Source organism: Callospermophilus lateralis, chromosome 15, assembly GCF_048772815.1.
Source record: "Callospermophilus lateralis isolate mCalLat2 chromosome 15, mCalLat2.hap1, whole genome shotgun sequence".
In the NCBI taxonomy this organism is placed as follows: domain Eukaryota; kingdom Metazoa; phylum Chordata; class Mammalia; order Rodentia; family Sciuridae; genus Callospermophilus; species Callospermophilus lateralis.
Window position 1 is genome coordinate 60,537,446 of NC_135319.1, and position 21,626 is coordinate 60,559,071.

Here is a 21,626-nt window from a genome sequence, read left to right on the forward strand (position 1 = left end):
AAAATTCCTTGCCTACAGGGAGCTTGTATTTTAGGGAGGGGAACCAGAAATCTACACATAAAAAATGGAAAACAAGTACTACGAAGAATAACAAAACAGGGAAGTTATTTTAGAGAGTGGCTGGGGAGTAAATATCAGCTATTTTATTTATTTTGTTTCATTCCATTGTTTCTAAACTTTTTTGGTCACGAGGAAAGAAAGAAAAATAGGACTAATGAGAGGAGAGGAAAGGGAAAAATGGGCAAAGGACATTAAAGGAAGCTGAGTGGAGTAGAACAGGAATGGAGAGTGCACTGGACAGGATGGTAAGTTAAAAAAAAAGCAATGACAAAGAGAAGGAAAGTAAGAGGAGAAGCAACAATAGTTTGTGTAATAGTTTGTGTAATAAGCTGAGACGAAAACTCTGAAGGAAAGAGAATGAAATTCAGAGAAAATCATATTACTCTTTAATTACTCTGTAGATTTAAAAATGTTTAGTTTGGGATGAGCATGCTAATAGAACTTTAAGGGCATTGTTTAAGGGTAAGTCTGGCCATATAATTTGTTGGGCTCAGTACAAAATGAAAATTCAGACTCCTTTGTTAAAAAAATTATTAAGAATTATGAAATGGTGACGGCAGGTATTAAACCAAGGACAACCGAATAGGTCAAAGATCCCTGAGTCTGCCCTCTCTGGGAGTTTAGCACAGAGCCTAGTTAACTGCAAACATTTAATAAAGAGTTTTTGCATGAATAAAACTGGGGGCTAATTACCTTTCAGCTCCTCAGAGGACTAGGTCATATTTAATGAAAAGATTATTCTATTTGGCCACAAATTCAAATTTCCTTCTATTTTTCCACATGTGGGGTCCAGATCTTTATGGAACAGCAAATTCCTGAACATCCTTTAGTAGCAGGAATCCTCCCAGGATGGGTTGGGCTTTGTTTATTCTCTTGCATTTGCAAAATATGGCCACTTGGGGTCACTGCACCAACAAAGGAAGGTGGAAGCTAATCAGGAAGACTAGCTTCTAATAAATTAACCCTTCCGGGGTGCTTCTAGCTGCTTATCAGATAATCAGCCACTGATAAGCAGCTAGAAGCACCCCGGAAGGGTTAATTTATTAGAACCAATGTATAAAGGCTACTTGTGCTTTACATTTTGTTACAGTTTTGCAATTATACATGAAGGGCTGTAAAACTCCTTAAGAAACATTTGAATGCTTTTAGCAAAATCTCAAGAGGATAAGGATCAGAAGTCTGCTGTAGGATAGCCAGGAGCAGGGGAGAATCTTTTTGTAGAGATGTATCCTACTTCATACACATGCTTTTACAAGATCAAGTTTAACATGAGAAATATTTGCATGTGGATAATTCATTTTACAAATATTAATGGAGCTCTTACTACATGCCAGATAGTGGACTGGGTGAACAGTACTACAAGATCCCTGTATCTGGCTTAGGAGCACTGCCTGGAGGTGGAGATAGACTTAGCAATTTGTTTGCCACCACAATATGTGCCTCAAAGGATGGACACTCCCTCCAAGGACCATGAAATGGCACTTGCCTTACAAGACTCGGAGGACTAAGTAAAGTGGATCTGGAAATAAGATGTGTTCCTCTTTCCTCCTCTATAATAGCAGAAAACAAATTTCAGACTTTCCATCCTTTGGGGGTTCACAAATAATGAGATTCAGGTGCACAGACCCAAATACACAATCACACTACTTTGTCAATGGTTAGAAAAAGTACCATTGTGTGACTGTTTTTTTGGGGGGGTGGGTGGGTATTGGGAACAGAACCCAGGAATGCTGTACCACTGAGCTACATCCAAAGCCTGTTTGATTTTTTATTTTGAGGCAGGGGCTTGCTAAGTTGTTGAGACAGGCCTTGAACTTGGCAATCATCCTGCCTCACCCTCCAGGTTAGCTGGGATTATAGGTGTGCACAACCATGTCTGGCTTGTGGGTCGGCTTTTATTCTCATTTTATTAAAGAAGATGCTAAATGCTGGGTTATGTGGTTTACTGAAAGGACAGTATCCTCTGCCACCAACATGTACATGAAATGCTTATGTCCCCTATCCCGCCAACCCCTCCTCAAACCAGAATAATTAAATTATTTATCTTTTGGGTAGGCTTTTTTCCCCCACATTTATATATTTGTTTTATTATGTCCATGATTAAAATCCTACAGTGAGCAGGCTGAGAATGTTGCTTAATGGTAGATCGCTTGCCTCGCATGTTTGAGGCCCTGGGTTTGAGCTCCAGCACTAAGAAAAAAAATCTAGTTATTTTGGGTACTTAGCTTTAAATTCGTAGCAAAAGCTTTCAGGTACTAACAGAACTGTTAGAAGTCACAGAGAGGCAACAGGAAACACTGTTAAAGAAGAAGTGGTAAATGAACTTCCTTCCATGTTGAATTTTGAGATGATACTACTGCTATGTTGAGTTAATTTCTATGGGCAGGTGTTGAACCAGGCCTGGTAAGAGAAGTGCCTAAGCAGGCCTGGCTTCCCAGAGCAGGGTATTGGGATTTGGGTTTTCATAGATGGTGTCAGGATTGAAGAGAAGTAGAAAAGGTCTTGATAACAATTGCTCAGTAAAGGACTACTCCCCGAGAGGGTTGTCAAATAGGGAGCTAGCCTGTGCTATCTATGTGCCTTACCTTGCCTTGTTCTACTTTGCAGAGCCATGAATTCTGGTAGTGTTTACCCTCTGAGCTGAATAGTCTGCTGTATCCTCCAGAGAGGACTAGCTTTTTATTCTCCCTGTAGGAGGAGATAAAAATTATACTCATATTTTTATGATTCAGTTTCAGATTCAATTTTCAAAAGGCTTATTCTCTCCCCTGAACCTGCAGTGGGGGTATGCTAACAATGGGTACTGGAGCCTCAGTAATCAGAGAAGCAGTTAGCCAAGGAAAAAGTTGTTCTTTATGATTTGATTAAAAGAACAATTTATATGTACAAAGAGATTTGGTTTGATCTAAGGATATATATTTTTTAACAACTAGAAGTGGATACAGTTTATACTCTTTCTTACATTGGAGCTCTTGGTAAAAGCAGGCATCAGGGAATTTCAGGTAACATTCTTTGCCAGTGTTGTAGTTTCTATCAAGGGGACTAAATACAATCAACTTCTAAATACAATTTTCAATGTTCAATTTCCTTTAATGAACCCCATCTCTCTAAAGGATAGGTGTAGGCAGCTAGGTGATGGCAGGAGATGAAAAACATGGACCTCACAAATTTGCATGTCATTCTTGGGCAGAGGCCATGCTAACCTTCTCTGTATCATCCCAATTTTAGTATATGTGCTGCTGAAGCAAGCACAAAGATGTTAATGTTATATATATATATATATATATATATATATATATATATATATATATACTTAACATTTATTTTTTAGTTGTAGTTAGACACAATATCTTTATTTTATTTATTTATATGTGGTGCTGAAGATTGAACCCAGGGCCTTGCATGTGCCATGCAAGTGCTCTACTGCCACAACCCCAGCCCCTGTTATATATTTTTTTAATATTTATTTTTTTTAGTTGTAATTGGACACAATACTGCTGAGCCACATCCCTAGCCCCTAAGATGTTATATTTATTGTCAATATATGAAGAGCAAGTTTGAAGAAATTTTTTACAATTTTATATTGTCTCAATTCTGAATTGTCACCAAACACAGATTAATCCAAACTCCTACCTTCTATTCAGACCTGTTTGGAATGTTCTTTTCTAATTCATTCTGAAATCATTTTGATGGGTTTAGAGCTTCAGCACTGTTTGGTTTTAAAACCCCTCCAGTTTCCTCTCATCTATGTGCAGAATTCTATGAGGAAGTATAGGAAGCTGGAAATTAAAAAAAAAAAAAAGTCATCTGAACTCAAGGACCTTACCATGCCAATGCTGGTGGACTTGGGAAGAGACTTTCTGTCTCTGTGTATTCTTAAAGCACAAGGAAGTGGGGTTTCCCAGGGGGAGGTCTGGGGTCTCTTGTACCATCAAGGCAGTGAAAACAGGGGTGAAATTTGATGAATTCACACTGGCTTGCAATGGAGTTTCCTGATGAAATGGGCAGTTGGATGTAGCAGAGATTACTTGGTTTTCCATGCCAGTGTGCAGTGAATTTCCATGGAGGATCAAGTATATAAAACAAATAAAACCCACAAGTGTATAAAAAGGATCAATTCAAAATAAGTGATTACTATTAAAACAATTGGTGGAGTGGATAAATGTGCTAAATTGAGTCTGTAGTCATTGGAGAAGATTGATTCGTTTTGGGAATCTTCATGAAGCAAATAAATTTTGAGTTGCATTTTCCAAGAAGGACAGAGACTCAGATTAATAGAAGGGGCAATAAATAATATTTATAAGACCCTTACAGGGACTGGGGATGTGGCTCAAGAGGTAGCGCGCTCACCTGGCATGCGTGCGGCCCGGGTTCGATCCTCAGCACCACATACAAAAACAAAGATGTTGTGTCTGCCAAAAACTAAAAAATAAATATTAAAAAATTCTTTTTTTTTAAAAAAAGACCTTTACAAAGTGTGGCAGGCAAGATAATGAACATTCAAATATGCTCACATCCTAATTCCTGGAACCTGTGAATGGAACATGGCAAAAGGAGTGTTATAGATGTGACTAAAGTTAATAACCTTGAGTTGGAAGATTGTCCTGGATTATCCAGTGGGGCCCAATCCAATTACATGGATCCTTAAAAGCAGAGAAACTTTTTCTTGTCTAAGAGTCAGAGGGAGATGTATCTACAGAGGAATGATCAGATGTAATGTGGCCTTGAACATAAAGGAAGGGGGTCATAAGCCAAGGAATATGGGCAGCATCTAGAGGGTGGAAAAGTCAAAGAAACAAATTTTCCACTGGAGACTTTGGAAAGGAATGTAGTTGTGCTGATACGTGTATTGTAGTCCATTGAGAACTATGTCAGACTTTTAACCTGCAGAACTGTAAGATAATGTGCCTGAGTTGTTTTAAGCTACTATTTGTAGGCATTTGTTATAGCAGCAATAGAAAATTAATATGAGAAGCAATATGAGGTAGATACTATTATTATTGTCACTTACAGATGGGGAAGCTAAGAAATCCAGGGATTAGATTCTTGCCCAGTGTCACACAAGTGTGCAGTGACATTAATGCAAAGAACTCAGTTGAAGACACTTCAGAACTCATGCTCTTATCTATGATGCAATTTCATCTCCCAGGACTTACAGTGGGGAGGAGGAAGGAGACAGGTTTCTAGCAGAGGCTCACTGAAAGGAGCCAATAGTGACAGGGCTGGCCATCTCAAAGGGAAGCTCAAAGCCCTGGATTAATGGAGGCCAGTAAATAGTTGTTCCTCAGGCTAGGTTCACACTCTGTCCCTGATTAATCTTACTCGGTGGCTTCTTTGATCAAGACAAACTGGTTTACTCCCACAAACATGTTGTTAATCAGGACTTTTCTACACAGGTACCTTTGCTCAAGCCGCCCACTTCTCTTTCCACCACTCTGCTGCCCACCTCTTCTCATCCCAGCTACCACCACCTGGGGGCACTTGGGTTCAAGGACTTTGGAATAAAATCACACATTGCTCTGGGCCTCTTTTGTATATTTGCTATTAAGTGTCTTAAATTCCTGTCGTTTACTTTTTCTTAAGTTTGTGATTTATTTCCTAGATGATATGTAATTTAATGGCCTCTGTGAACTTGCTTTGGGCAGGAGAAACAAAACCACCCTGAGCGGTCCTCATCAGGATTTTTTTAATTCGTTCCTAAAATAAACTTAACTTCCATACACAGTTTTGCTTTTTGTGAGTGTATGTTTTCCTTTCCCTGACTCCCCATCACTAAGAATATCAGAGCCTCTTGTTCAGCGATCCCCTATCCTTTATTACAGATTGAGGGTGACGAAGGGCTACCTCCTTCATTACCTTGGCACACAGAATACAAGAGTGTACGTTACAGCTCAAAGGCCAGGCAGGCATTAGACAACCAGGGTCACGTCGTGGGAGAAAGCTGGAGTCGATTTTGCTCTCCTCTGGCTGGCGCGCCTCCGCCCCTCGCCCCGCCCCGCCCCGCCCTTCGCGCTCGCGCCACCTGCCGCTCGCCCCCGCCGTTCGCGCGGCGCCGCGCCTCGCCGGCTCCTCAGCTTCCAGCCAAGATGGCGGAGAGCGGCGAGGCCCTGGGCACCGTTCCGGAGCACGAGCGGATCTTGCAGGAGATCGAGAGCACTGACACCGCCTGCGTGGGGCCCACTCTCCGGTAAAACTCTTTTCTTCTCGGGACTTCGGCCGTCTTGCCAGTACCTCCGGTGTATGGGCGGGGTGTCCACCGCTGGCCGCGCGCGCGCTGGCCCGACAGGTGGTGCGCGCGGGGGCGGACGGGGGCGCTCGTGGGCGGCTGGACTCCGGCCGCGGCCAGCAGGGGCAGAGCGGGCGGCCGCACCTGTCATTGAGGTGGTCAGCCCAGCGAGCTGTCACGGCGCAGCCGGTGGGTGTGGCTGCCGGGGCGTCTCTGACCGCTGTAGCTGCAGCGTCGCCCGCTGCACAGGTCCCGTGGACCCGCCGTAGGCCTGCCGGCTTCGTGCGGCTGCGGTGCCGCGGGCGAAGGTTAGCTGCTGGCAGCCGGCGTGACTGAGGTGTCAGGTCACGCGCAGGGCGCGCTGGGCCGCCGCCAGCGTGGAAGAATTGAAATTAAGCGGGAGATACCAGCACCTTGCATCATTTTGTTTTGGAAAAATTTAAATGTTTAAAAGAGTAAAATAGGGGCTGGGGTTGTGGCTCAGCGGTAGAGCGCTTGCCTTGCACGCGCGAGACCCTGGGTTCGATCCTCAGCACTACATAAAAATAAATAAAAGAAATAAAGGTATTGTGTCCAATTAAAACTAAAAAATAAATATTTTTTAAAAAGTAAAATAATAAACGAACCAGTATGAACCATCGTCTAGCTTCAATTGTGCTTGATCTTTCCCCCTCTCCATTCACCCTCACTCTGGATTATTTTGAAGCAAATCCAAGGTGTATTAGCTCACCAATATACATTTTAGTATTCAAATTGACATTTTGTTATTTCCTAATTATCCTTTAGCTGGCCTGTCAGTTTATATTATGATTTTATTAAATTATTTTCCTCAGTGTCAGAATTTTTCAGCCTTCTCCCTGAGAAGTATGTGATACACTTTCCACAATACGGTCCTTTGATCACAAGAGAATAAAATTAAAAATCAATAATAGAAAACCTTCTGGGTGTACAACCAGAGATATGAAAAATTGTGCTCTGTATGTGTAATGTGAATTGTAATGCATTCTGTTGTGGTATATAACAAATTAAAATTTTAAAAAATTAAAAAAAGAAAACCTTCTGGGAAAGGTTCTCAAATATTTAGTCATCACATGACATACTTTTGAATAACTCCTATGTTAGACACGAAATCACAAGAGAAATTAGAAAGTATTTTGAAGTGAATAAAATGAAAATGCAATATAATTTTGGGAATACAGCTAAAGATCTATTTAAAGAGAAATTTGTAGAATATCTCTGCTAGAAAGAAATTTCAGTTTCTAAGTAAATGAAGTAAAAAAAAGGACCAATAAAACCCCAAAAAGTGGAAGAAAGATGATAAAGGTTAGAATGGGAAGCAATGAAAAAGAAAATGGAAAGAGGTAGAGAAAATCAATAAAACCAAAACACGAGTTCTTGATAAACCTCGAGCAGGGAGTGGGTGGAAGAGATACAAATTACCAGTAACAGGAATGAGAAAGGTTAACACTACTGTAGATTTTATAAATGTTAGAAAAGGTAATATTTAGAAGGACTCTTGCCAGTTTGGACAACCTAGCAGAAATGTACAAATTTATTGAAAGATATGAAGTATCAAAGCTCACTTAGATCACCGAATAGTTCTCTAACAATTAAAAAAATATAGTTTGCTGTTAAAGCTTTCTTCCCTTAAAAGAAACTTGAGACTCAAATGCTTTTTCTGGTGAATTTTACAAAACTTAAGGAAGAATCAACACCAAGTTTACAAAAACTCTTTGGAAAATTAAAGAGGTGGGAATATTTCCTGACTCATTTTGAGGTTAACATTAACCTTGATTAGCAAAATTAATCAAGACATTACTAGTTCAATCTCCAGCACTGGGGGTAGGGTAGGAGTAAACATTACTTTAAAAAAAATTGTAGGCCAACATTCCTCATGAATATTAATCTAAACACTTGAGACAAAATTGTAGCAAATTAAATCCACACATGGATTTAATATGAAAATATGTCATTTATAGAATATAGCTAAAGATATATCCATACACGTATATATTATATTAAAATGATATATAATGTATATGCACACATACACATATCATGATCAAGTGGGCCTTATTTTAAGAAGGTATGCAGGCTTAATGTTTGAAAAAAATCAGTTTAACGTTTTCACCACAATGAACATTTAAGACAAAAAAAACCCTGTATGTTTATTTCAGTAAATGCAGAGAAATCATGGACGAAACTTAAAAAAAAAAAAAAAAGACTGTGTGGTATTAGGGAACGAGGTTGATCAAATTATGTTATGTATATATACAAATATGGCATAATGAATCCCACTATTATGTATAATTATAAAAAATAGGGGGGCTGGCATGTAGCTCAGTGATGAGCATTTCCCTAGGATGCTAAAGGCCCTTGGCTCAATCCCTAGTACTACAAAACAAAACAAAAAGTCAAAAAGTAAGCAAACTCCTCAGAAACTAGGAATAGAAATTCCTCAGTTTGAAAAGGGCATTTATGAAAATTCTATAGCTGACATTATACTTAATGGTAATGAAATGGTAATGAATGAGTGAATGTTTTCTTATAAAACCAGAAATAAAGCAAGGTTATTTTCATTACATTTAATGCCTAAGAATATCTCACACATAAGAATCACAAGTATGTTCTTTTTTTAAAAAAAATTTTATTTATTTTTGCATTACAATTCTTAATACACCATTATACCATAATTTATCATATCTCTGATTATATATAAGGTATGTTGACACCAAATTGCAAGGATGTTTGTATCACTTCATTTTTAATGCAACATTATACTGGAGATTCTATCCAGTACAATGAAGCCATTTTAAAAAAGTATCTAGATAGGTGTGGTGGTATAGTCCTATAATTCCAGCTACTCTGGAGCCTGAGGTGGAAGAATTGCAAGTTTGAAGCCACCCTAGGCAATTTGGGAACTTTATTTGTAGACAATATGATCATCGATATAGGAAAATATGAAATTCTGTGGAATCTATAGGAAACCTAATAGAACAGTTAAGTGAATTCAGTAACATTGTATTTGTATGCTAGCAATGAACAATCAAACTGAAATTTAAAAATTGATAACTTTGAAAATATGAAATATTTAGGGATAAATTTGACAAAAGATGTGACAAAAATATAAAACATTACTGATAGAAATTAAAGAAGACCTACATAAGCGAATACGTATGCTGTGTTCATGGACTTGAAAACTCAGTATTAAAATGTCAGTTTTCCCCAGTTTCGTCAATAGATCAAAAAACAATCTCAATTACAATCCCCACCGAATAAAAATTAGTAGAATTTGTAAACTGATTTTAAAATTTATATGGAAGGATAAAGGATCTAGAATAGCCACACTAACTTGGGAAAAGATGAACAGAGTGGCAGGACTTATACTACCTGATTGTAAGATTTATTATAAAGATACAAGAAGACAAAGAGGTACTTGCTCAGGAACACAAATAAATTGGTGATATTGAATAGAGACCCTATAAATAGATTTATGTATGGTCAATTGCTTTTTAATAATGATAAAACGGCAACTCAGTAGAATTGGAATCTTATTTGTAATGGAGGGGGAACAATTGGATTTCCACAGGCAAAATAACTTTGATCTGTATTTTGTCCCATGTTTAAAAATTAACTCAAAATGGACCATAAACTTAAATGTAAAATGGAAAACTACTAAAACTGGAAAACAGGAAAATTTTTTTTGTGATTTTGGGATAGGCAAAAACTACTTAAATACCATATTCCAAACGCATAATAACATAAACAATAAAATTGGTAAATTGGACTTCATCAAAATTAGCAACATCTGGTCTTCAAAAATACTGTTAAGGGCTGGCATGGTGGCCCACACATGTAATCCCAGTAGCTCAGAAGGCTGAGGTAGGAGGGTTGCAGGTTTGAAGCCAGCCTTAGTAACTAAGCAAGGCCCTAAGCAACTTAGTGAGACCCCCATCTTAAAATAAAAAATTAAAAAAGGGCTGGGAATGTAGGTCAGTGACAAAGTGCCTCTGGGTTTGATTCCCATTATCCTCCCTGCCTCTAAAATACTGTTAAGGAATGAAAAAGCAAGCTCCATATTGAGAGAATATATTTGTAAATCTGTATCTAGTTAAAAAAAATTGCATCTAGGATGCATAAAAGGAAGTCTTTGACACTGAATTATAACAAAAAACTTAAAAAAAAGGGTGATTTGAACAGACACTTCACAGAAGACACACAAAGGGCATAAGCATATGAAAAGATGTTTAACATTATTATTCATTAGAAATACGAATTATCCAGGCATGGTGGCACATACCTGTAATCCTAGTGACTTGGGAGGCTGAGGTATGAGGATCACAAGTTCAAAGCCAGCCCCAGCAACTTATCAAGGCCCTAAGCACCATAGCAAGATCTTGTCTCTAAATAAAATATATTAAAAAAGGGCTGGGAATGTGGGGATGTGGCTCAATGTTTAAGTACCCCTAGGTTGAATCCCCTATACCAAAAAAAAAAAAAAAAAAGCAAATCAAAACCACAATGTTAAACCACTACACTGTTGGAACATCTGAAATTTAAAAGATCATACACCAGGGGCTGTGGCTGTGGCTGTGGCTCAGTAGTAGTGCACATTCCTTGCGTGTGTGAGGCACTGGGTTTGGTCCTCAGTACCACATAAAAATAAATAAACAAAATAAAGGTATTTTGTCCATCTATAACTAATATATATGTGTGTGTGTGTGTATGTGTATACAACTAATATGTATATATGTGAATGTGTGTATAATCATAAAAGTTTAGTAAAAAAAAGAGATCATTATACTTTATATTGGTGAGAATATGGAGGAACTGGTACTCTCAACTATGGTAAGAGTTTCATGGATGTGTTTTATCAGGTTGAGGAAGCTCTCTTGTATTTTTAGTTTGTTGAGATCTTTTTTTTTTTTTTTTTTTTTTTGCAACAAAATGAAATTAAACCCCTATCTCTCACCATGCACAAAGCTCAACTCAAAGTGGATCAAGGACCTAGGAATTAAACCAGATACTCTGTGTCTAATAGAAGAAAAAGTAGGCCCTAATCTTCGTCATCTGTGATTAGGCTCCAATTTCCTTAATAAGATTCCTATAGTGCAAGAATTAAAACCCAGAATCAATAAATGGGATGAATTCAAACTAAAAAGTTTCTTCTCAGCAAAAGAAACAATCTGTGAGGTGAATAGAGAGCCTACATCTTGGGAGCAAATTTTCACCCCTCACACATCAGATAGAGCACTAATCTCTAGGATATATAAAGATCTCAAAAAGCTAAGCACCAAAAAACAAACAAACAAAAACAAATAACTCAATCAATAAATGGGCCGAGGACCTGAACAGACACTTCTCAGAAGAGGATATATATCAATCAACAAATATATAAAAAAATGTCATCATCACTAGCAATTAGAGAAATGCAAGTCAAAACTACTCTAAGATATCATCTTGCTCCAGTCAGAATGGCAGCTATTATGAAGACAAACAACAATAAGAGTTGGTGAGGATGTGGGGAAAAGGTACACTCATATATTGCTGGTGGGACTGCAAATTGGGTTAGCCAATGTGGAAAGCAGTGTGGAAATTCCTTGGAAAACTGGGAATGGACCCACCATTTGGCCCAGCTATTCCACTCCTCAGTCTATACCCAAAGGACTTAAAAACAGCATATTACAGGGACACAGTCACATCAATGTTTATAGCAGTACAATTCACAATAGCTAAACTGTGGAACCAACCTAGATGCCCTTCAGTAGAGGAATGGATAAAAAATGTGGTAAATATAGACAATGGAATATTACTCAGCAATAAAAGAGAATAAAACCATGGCATTTGCAGGTAAATGGATGGTGTTGGAGAAGATAATGCTAAGTGAAGTTAGCCAATCCCCCCCAAAAAAACCCAAAAACACATGGTGAATGTTTTCTCTGATATAAGGAGACTGATTTATAGTGGGGTAGAGAGGGGGAGCATGGGAGGAATAGATGAACTCTATATAGGGCAGAGGGGTGGGAGGGGAAGGGAGGGGTCAGGGGGTTAGTAAGGATGGTGGAATGTGATGGACATCTTTATCCAAAGTACATGTATGAAGACACAAATTGGTGTGAACATCATACTTTATATACAACCAGAGATATGAAAAATTGTGCTCTATATGTGTAATAAGAATTGTAATGCAAAAAGAAAAGAAAGAAAGAAAGAAAAAAATAACCTCTCATTTAAAAAGAGAATGTTAAATAATAGATTTATTTCTCAATGTGTTAGAAACATTGGGTAGAAAAACTTACATTTCAATCTCCCAGTTATTTTTAGACAAAGAAACATGATGAGAACATGTTTTTTAAAGTAAAATTTAGAATTGTATTTTTGCAGGTGTATTTTGAAAACTTGAATGAAAATGGTCTTTCGGCACACACAAAAAAGGAGTTTTTAATTTTATTAGATGATTTTTCCACATCTGATGTGATCAGAATGGTTTTTGTCCCTTATTCTGTTGATATGGTGTATTATATTAATTAATTTTAAGATATAAAGCAATCTTGTATTTGTGGGATAAATCCAGTTTGGTCATAGTCCATAATATATAGCCCTTTTATTTTTTTTGCCAGCTGCTGTTTGCTAGATTTTGTTGAGGATTTTGCATGTGTATTCATAAGAGATATTGATCTGTCGTTTTCTTCTGATGTTTTTTTGCATGAAAATAAGATATCATATTATGAGTTAATATTCACTCACTTGATATGATCACGTCTACCTCCCATTTAGTTCTGTTTTATATACGGTATATTACCATTGATTGATTTTCATATATTGAACCACTTTTGCATTCCCAGGATAAAACCTATTTAGTTATAATATATAGTTCTTTTACTATACTATGGGGGTGTGCTAGTATTTTTTTTTAGGAGTTTTATGTTTGTATTCATAAGGGATATTGGTCTGTAATTTTCTTTCTTTTTTTTTTTTTGTGTGTGAGATCTTTAGCTGGCTTTGGTACTAGGGTAATGCTTGAGTTTAGTAATTTGACTCTCCTTAGTTCTTCAATCGGATTGTTAATTTTGTTGATCTTTTCAAAAAACTATTTGTTGTATTCATTTTCTCTATTTTCTATCATTTCATTTATATCTGATCTAATCTTTATTCCTTTTTCCTATTTGTTTTGAGTTAGTTTGCTTTTTTTTTATTAGTGTCTTATGGTGGGAGTTTAGATTAGTGATTTAAGATTTTTCCGTTTTTTTTTTTTTTTTTTGTATAGGCTTTTATAGAATTTCCCTCCAAGCATGGTGTTAACTTTATTTAAAAAAATTTTGGTATTGTGTCTTCATTTTCTGTTGAGAGCCATAGCTGAGTGGCTCTCAACAATTTTCATTCATCTCATGGTATTTTTTTTTTTTTAATTTCCCCTTGAGATTTCTTCCTTAAACTATGGTTATTTAGAGGTATGTTTTTTAATTTCCATAAATTTGTGCATTTCCCAAATGTTCTTCTCTTATTCATTTCTAGTTTCATTTTGTAGCAGTCAGAGATAATAGTTTGTATGATTTCAATTTTTTAAAATTTATTGAGGATTCCTTTATGTCCTAACGTGGTCTCTTCTGGAGAATATTCCATGTGCACTTGAGAAAAATAGGTACCTCCTGTTGTTTGGTGGAGAATCTTACACATATCTAGGGTCTTGTTAGCTGATATTTTTTTTTTCAAGTCTCTTATTTCCTTTTTGGTCTTCTGTGTAGTTGTTCTATTCATTATTGAGTAATGAATAGTTTTTGTTTCATGTCTTTTTGTACCCTGTTGTTAGGTGTATATATTTTTATATTAATTATATAGTCTTGGTTGAGTAACACTTTTACCACCATAAAATATCCTCCTTTATCTCTAGAATTGTCTGATTTGTCTGATATTAGTATAGTTATTCCAACTTATGCTTGTTCTTTTCATGATACATATATATTTCTAGCCTTTTACTTTCAGCACCTTTTCGTCTTTAAATATAAAATACCTCCTCTAGATACCACATCATTGAATCTTATTTTTTATCCAGTTTGATAGTCTATGCATTTTGAATGGATTGTTCAGTTCATTTATATTTAATGTTATATATACAATTAGATTTATATTTGTTGTTTTGTTTTTTATATGTTTTATATCTTTTTAAAATTTTTTTATATTTATTTTTTAGTTGTAGTTGGACACAACACCTTTATTTCATTTGTTTATTTTTTTATGTGGTGCTGAGGATGGAACCCAGGGTCTCACATGTGCAAGGCAAGCGCTCTACCGCTGAACCACAACCCCAACCCCTGTTTTATATCTTCTTTTGCATTAATTATTTTCTAGTGCAATATTTAATTACTTTAATAATCTTTTTCAAAAGTTTTGTGGCAGTACTTGCTCTCAGAACTGCTTCAGATCTGTTATTTTAACCCAGTGAGATACAGAAATAGTACTCCTATATAGCTCTATTCTTTCTTTGCTATATTGTTATAATCTTATATCTACATGTTATAAATATAATAAGACATTGTTACAACTTTTTGTCCTTTTAAAGAAGCTAAGAAAAAGGAGTGAATATTTCTACATACTATGTGTCCTCCATTACAAATTATGCATACAGTTTTATGCAGTTGAGAAGTCAGCTGTTAAATCAGTTAAGAGAAATGTGAAGAAGAAATGTATATTTATACTGTATAATTATATAGTTACTTTTACTAGGGCTCTTTGTGTGTCTGTTCACATTGCTACTCAGGGTTACTCTTGATCTTGATGAAATGCCATTTGTTTTAAGACTGGTCTGCTGGTAACTAATTCTCTGTTTTTGTTTATCTGGGAATATCTTTATCTTCATTTTTGAAAGAAACTTTTGCTGGCTATAAAATTCTTGGTTGACAGTTTTTTTTCCTTTTTATATTTTGAATATGTCATTCTTTTAGCCTCCATTTTTTTCCCTGTGTATGATGAATATTTTTTTTATTTCAGTATATTTCCTTTATCTCACATTATTTTACTGTTCTCTGTGTATTATATTCATCATACTTGGAGTTATTTGATCTTAGATATGTAGATTAATGTTTTTCATTGAATTTAGGAAAAGAATAAGCATTATTTTTTTCCAACAGATTTTCTGCCCCTTTCTCTTATCAGCTTTGGTGCTCCCATGACATGAGTGTTGGTGTGATTAATGGTATCCATATTTCTTTGAGGCAATGTTCATTTTCTTTATTTTTTTCTTTTGAGTTGCATATGTTAGCTTATGTTGAAGTTCATTGCTTTTTTTGTTCTTTCATTTCACATCTACTATTGGAGTTTTCACTTTGGTTATTCCCCCCCCCCCCCCCGTCTCCCTCTGTCCCTCTCTCCTTCCCTTTATTTTTTTCTTTTTTAAAAAATAATGCCCAGTTTTTTTTTTTTTTTTTTTATAGTTAACACAGTAAAACTCTCTTTCTCACATCATAGCATCACTGTGCAAGTCACATAGTTCTCCTGGACTGACCTATTTTTCTGTTTTAATTATTAATGCAATAAATATTGATTGAAAATGTATGAAATATGTCAATAGCTCTGTAATGTTTTGAACAACTAATAATAATTAAAAAAAAGAAATGCTCAAAAGTAGTAAAGGAGAAAACATATGTATTTGTGTTTTGCTTGCACACATGAGTAATAAAGATTAACTTAGTGTTTGGAAAAAAAATATTGATTGATATAAAACAAAGCTTTTTGGAGTTTTAAGTCTATAAAATAACAAAAAATTTTGAGAACTGCTTTAGGATAAAATAACTTTATTCTTGAAAAACAAAAGCACATACACAGTTGTGTTTTTTGGTCACGATTTTCTCAAGAGTGTTCATAGCCTCAGGTACTGATTTTAGCTTTTTGAACAAACTAATTTATATTTCATATTGAAACCCCTGGACCAGAACATTTAGAACTGTTGTATGCAAGCATTTTACTGTACTGGTAAATTTCATACAAATACAGTTTCCTACAACCACAGAATATCCTTTTTATACTTTAAACTGGCAAATTTTTCATTAACATGTCCTAAAACTAAAGGCTCTGTAAGCATATAAAAATAAGAAACCTAAGTATATAAATCTATATATGTTTAGTAGTCAGTCTTTTAGTGTCCTCCTTGCTTAACTAGGTAATGATTATATATTAATTAAATATTAAGGTTTCAAGTTACCTAAATCTTGGAAATTATTTTCAAAACATGTTTTTGCTTACAGAGCCTTTAGTTTTAGAACATATTAATGAAAAATGAACCTAATAATCAACTTGTCCAGCTCTCGAAAAAAAATCTTTAAAGTGTTTTATTGGGATTTAACTTAATTTATAAATTAATTAGAGAGAACCTACATCTTGGTGATATTGAATCTTCCTATCCAAGAACATATTCTAGGTTAAAAGTTTTTCATAAATAACTTTTAGAATTCCTTAAGATTATGTGTTGGTACAGTCATATGTCTCATAATGATATTTGGTCAACAACACACATATGATGGTGGTCCCATAAGATTATAATGGAATTATATGGATTATAATGTGATGGACATCATAATCTAAAGTACATGTATGAAGACATGAATTGGTGTGAATATACTTTTGTAAACAACCAGAAATATGAAAAATTGTGCTTTATATGTGTAATATGAATAGTAATGCATTCTGCTGTCATTTATTTAAAAAAATTAAAAAAAGATTATAATGGAGCTGAAAAATTCTTATCACCTAGTGATGTGATAGTCCTGGTAATGTCACAGTGCAATGAATGCATTACTCTCATGTTTGTGGTGAGGCTGATGTAGAGAAACTTGTGCTTCCAGTCATATAAAAGCATAGCACATACAATTTTGTAATACTTGATAATGAATGACTATGTTTATATATATCTTTATATATTTACTGTGCAATACTTTTAATCATTATTTTAGAGTATAGCCCTTCTATTTGAAAAAATAAGTTAGCTGTAAAATAGACTCAGGTAAGTCCTTCAGGAGGTGAAGGAATTATCATCGTAGGAAATGATAGCTCTACTTGCGTTACTGCTCCTGAAGATCTCTTAGTGAGACAAGATATGCAAGTGAAAGATAGTATTAATAATAATTCTGACCCTGTGTAGCCAAGGTTAAGGGGTGTGTTTGTCTTAGGTTTCTTTCCTTCCTTCCTTCCTTCCTTCCTCCCTCCCTCCCTCCCTTGGGATTGAACCAGGATCTTGTGTTGTGCAAGCACTCTATCCCTGACCTACACTCTCAACCCTATGTCTTAGGTTTTTTTTTTTAAGATATATATTTTTAGTTGTTGATAGACTTTTATTTTATTATTTATATGCAGTGCTGAGAATGGAACCTGGTGCCTCACACATGCCAGGCAAGTGCGCTACCACTGAGCCACAGCCCCTGCTCCTATGTCTGGTTTTTAATTGAGCAACACCCTCAACCTTGTGCCTTAGTTTTTGACAAAAAAGTTTTTTAAAAAATTTGAAAATAGGTTTTACTACTTAGGTTCATTTAGGTATACTCAACAATGTTTACACAGTGACAAAATCATCTAACAGTGCAATTCTTAGAACATATTTTGCGGGACAAGGGTAGTTTGTCTATGTGTAGCATGTAGTATGTGTTGTTCTAGCTTTGATTCCCAGTACCACAAAAAAGAAAAAAGAATGAATGAACATATCCCTGTTGTTAAGCGACACATGACTGTATTTCTTGTTATTTTTCTTGGGTGTTTTCGAATGTACATATATATTTATTAGTAACTAGTATGTACACGTACACATTCATATACACATACACACACAAACAAACAAAGTTAGTTTGGATAAGTGTCCCCCAAAGGTCCATGTGTTAAATATTTTATACTTGGGGTGGATCTTTTGGGAGGCATGGAACCTTTAGGAGGTGAGGCCTAATTGGAGGACCTTAGGTCACTGAAGCATACCTTTAAAGGGATTGTGGGATCTCAGCCCCTTCTCTTCCTATTCTGCTTCCTGACTCTTGAGGCAGAACAGTTTTGCTCTGCCACATGATATGCTGGGTTACTATAGGTCCAAAGAAATGGGACCAATCAAAGATTGTAATCTCCAAAACTGTGAGCCAAAATATACCTTTTCTCTTTTTAAGTTAATTATCTCAGATATTTTGTTATAGTGACAGTTGACTTAAAACACATTAACAAGTGTGCACACATACAAATGCTAGTGATCTTTGTATATTATCTGCACATTGAACCCAGAGCCTCCTTGTGCATGCTAGACAAATGCTCTATCTCTGAGCTATCCCCAGCCCTGTATACTAAATTTTAACTTTTAAATGCTATTTAAAGTTTTTTTTATTATTTGTAGCAGTTTTCCTCTACTGGTTCTGTTAGGTTTTTTAGTTATAAAATAAAATAACCTGCATTTAGAAATAACTTTATTTCTTCCTTTCTGTTTCTTAAATCTTGGATTGCTTTTTCTTATCAACTTTAATAGCTTAATAAAGAAATTGTAACATAATACAGGTTGAGCATCCTTAATCTGAAAATCTGAAATCCAGAATGCTCCAAAATCTGAAATTTTTTGATCACCAGTATGATGCTACCAGGGGGAAATTCCGCACAATGAAACTTTATTTAATAAACACAACTGTTAAAACTATTAAATTATCTCTGGCTATGTGTATGATATCTTATTATATAATACATTTCCCAAAATTAAAAAAATTAAAAGAAGAGATAAACTGAAACACTTGTGGTCCCAAACATTTGAAATTAGAGATACTTAACATGTAGCTGAGGCAGTCAGCATCTTCATCTTTTTCTCCACTTTAGCAGAAAAGCTTCTGGTGTTTCCTCATTAGTTTTTGGGCTGAGGTATTTATATTTTACAATGTTTAAGAGATATCCATCCATATCCATTTTATTTAGTGTTTTTAACAAGAAATGCGGTTAAATTTTGTTAGATATTTTTTCTGCAACTTTGGAGATGGTCATGATTTTTCTCCTTGGCTTCATCAATATAATTGAATTTATCAATGGATTTCCTATTATCGAAATATTTGTCATCATAGAATAAATCTCACTTGGTTATGATTTGCACTTTCAGTGTGCTATTGGAGTCTGTTGTTAGTATGCTTTCAATGATTTGTATTGATATTTTTAAGTGAAATTGGTTTGAAATTTTCTTCTTTGGTGCAATCTTTTTCAGATCTTTGAATCAATGGTATGCCCATTTCATTCAACAAAATGGGATTTTTTGCTCTTTCTGTGCTTTGCATAATGTATTATCTGATCTTTAAAGGTTTCTTAGAATCACCCCAGTGAAAATCAACTGGGTCTTGGGCTTTGTGGGTAAGGAGTTTTCTGACTCCTTTCTCTGTTTCTTCTGTGGTAATTGGTCTGTTTTTCTGTCTCTAGATGGTCAATAAGTTGTATACTTTTGAAAATTTATTAATTTCTTTAAATTTATGAAATATATCTGAATAGTTATGCAATATGGTCATGATTTTACATTTTTATAATTTCTTCTGTATTTCATAATTACATGCCTATTGTCAGTTGTACTTTTGGATATTTGCAGTTTTACCCATTTCCCTTTCCTTTCATAGTTTAGTTAATGATTTGTCTATTTTGTTGATTCATTAAAAATAAAGTTATTTTGGATCTATTAGTTCCACTAATTTTCTAACTTGATTTCTGCTCTTTAATGATTGATTCTGCTTCTTTTATTCTTTTTTCTAGCTTTTTATATTTTGTATCTTTTAACATTCACTGATATAACTAATGCTTATCTGATGATTTTGCTATACGTCTGGTTTTTCTCTAGCCATATTCTATATATTTTATTTTACTTATTGCTATTTTAAAGAAATTCTGCTGTTTTATTTTTGTATTTTCCTTTTTTAAAAATACTTTTTAGGAATATTTTATTTATTTATCTTTATGTGGTGCTGAGGATCAAACCCAGTGCCTCTGGTAAGCAAGTGCTCTACCACTGTAGTGCTCTACCACTCTACAACTCCAGCCCCTGTAGTTTCCTTTTGATCCAAAAGTTTTAAAAACATTCTAGTTTTATTACAGTATATTTAGATTAGTCTATTTAAATTATTTCTATTTTTCAAAATCATTACATTTTATTTGTGGCTTAATATATGGTTAGCTTTCTGATTATTTCATATGTTCTTGAAAGGAAGGTATATTCTTTTTTATCAGGATTAACAGTTTCAAATACATGCACACTTAGTTAAGTTTGTTATATCTTCTAAAGCCTCATATTATTTTTCACTTAATCTTTCTTGGATTAAGAAAGATGTATTAAAGTCCCTTTTTATTGATTTATTTGTCTCTTATATCTCCTGTAATGTTTGTTTCTTGAAAATTTGTTGTTGATGTTTTGGGTAAAAAGATATTAATGTTACATCTTTGCTTTTGAAAAAATGAAAATATTTGTAGACTACTTCATTTGTAATTTTTAGCATAACAAAATGCGTAAACTCTAAGTCTCTTATTTTAGTTTTGTTTTCCACAGAGACTAATGTATTTTTTTGTTGCTTTGTTGAGAAGTAAACCCTTAAGCAGATTTCTCTGTAATTGTAGATTAATATTTCCGTAAAGGACTTTGGCAGATTATATAGTTCATCTCTTAAGTCATTTGGCAAAATGCGTATTAGTTCTGCCGTATGTAGTCTGATATTTTTGTTTAATTTTCTAAAGTCTTCTAGGAAAATAATCTATGGCCATATTCATTAATCTGATTAATTATTTAAACTTTGTGAATTAAAATTTATTTTAGCAATTATTTATCCAAGAGGACAAATCAAATAAGTATATATTGTTATTTCTATTTCTTATCTTTTACACTTTACCAAGTAGCACAAAAGTCAACAGGAAGAGACATCTCTTTGGTCAGGAATGTGAAAACAGGAAGGAGGAAGTCTATTGCAAATCTGTGTTGGCTGATTACAAATTTAGGTTTCACCATAAAGGATGTTCATTAGCATTTGTGCTATGCTGATATCCAGAATGGTAGTGAGCCTTAATGTTAGTACTACAGAAGGTTAACTTTAGTTATAGGAAGTAATGTTAATTAACAAACTACACCAAGTTCTTTCCTGTGCCTGGGAACAGGATACTATTAGTGAGAACAAAGTCACAGAAATTGCACAGAGAGGAAATCAAGGCAAGAAAAATTAAACTTTGAAATACATGAAAACAATCCTTTATTTATTTATTTGCTTATTCTTGATGCTTTGACAGGTTATATGGTCTCTTTTTTATTGTTTGTTTGGATGCTGGGGATGTGCAAGGCCTTGGGTTCTATCCCCAGCTACTTCTACCCCTTTTAAAA

General features: G+C 34.9%; 1 protein-coding gene and 1 non-coding gene across 8 annotated transcripts in view; one reads left to right on the forward strand and one right to left on the reverse strand.

The window, feature by feature from the left end:
* Exoc6 (exocyst complex component 6) overlaps positions 1 to 21,626 on the forward strand; it is a 212,909-nt gene that overhangs the window by 12,661 nt on the left and 178,622 nt on the right. For 2 of the 7 annotated variants that reach the window (XM_076835326.1, XM_076835328.1), the window contains exon 1: positions 6,147 to 6,247. The exons of 4 other annotated variants lie outside the window; for them this stretch is intronic. In XM_076835326.1, the coding sequence (XP_076691441.1) occupies positions 6,147 to 6,247 (101 nt within the window). Of the gene's footprint in view, positions 1 to 6,129; positions 6,248 to 21,626 lie in introns of those variants that run through there. One more of the 7 variants, XM_076835330.1, reaches the window with a different exon arrangement.
* On the reverse strand, positions 3,209 to 3,312 carry LOC143381699 (U6 spliceosomal RNA). The gene has a single exon (XR_013088869.1). It is a non-coding gene; the product is annotated as a U6 spliceosomal RNA (small nuclear RNA).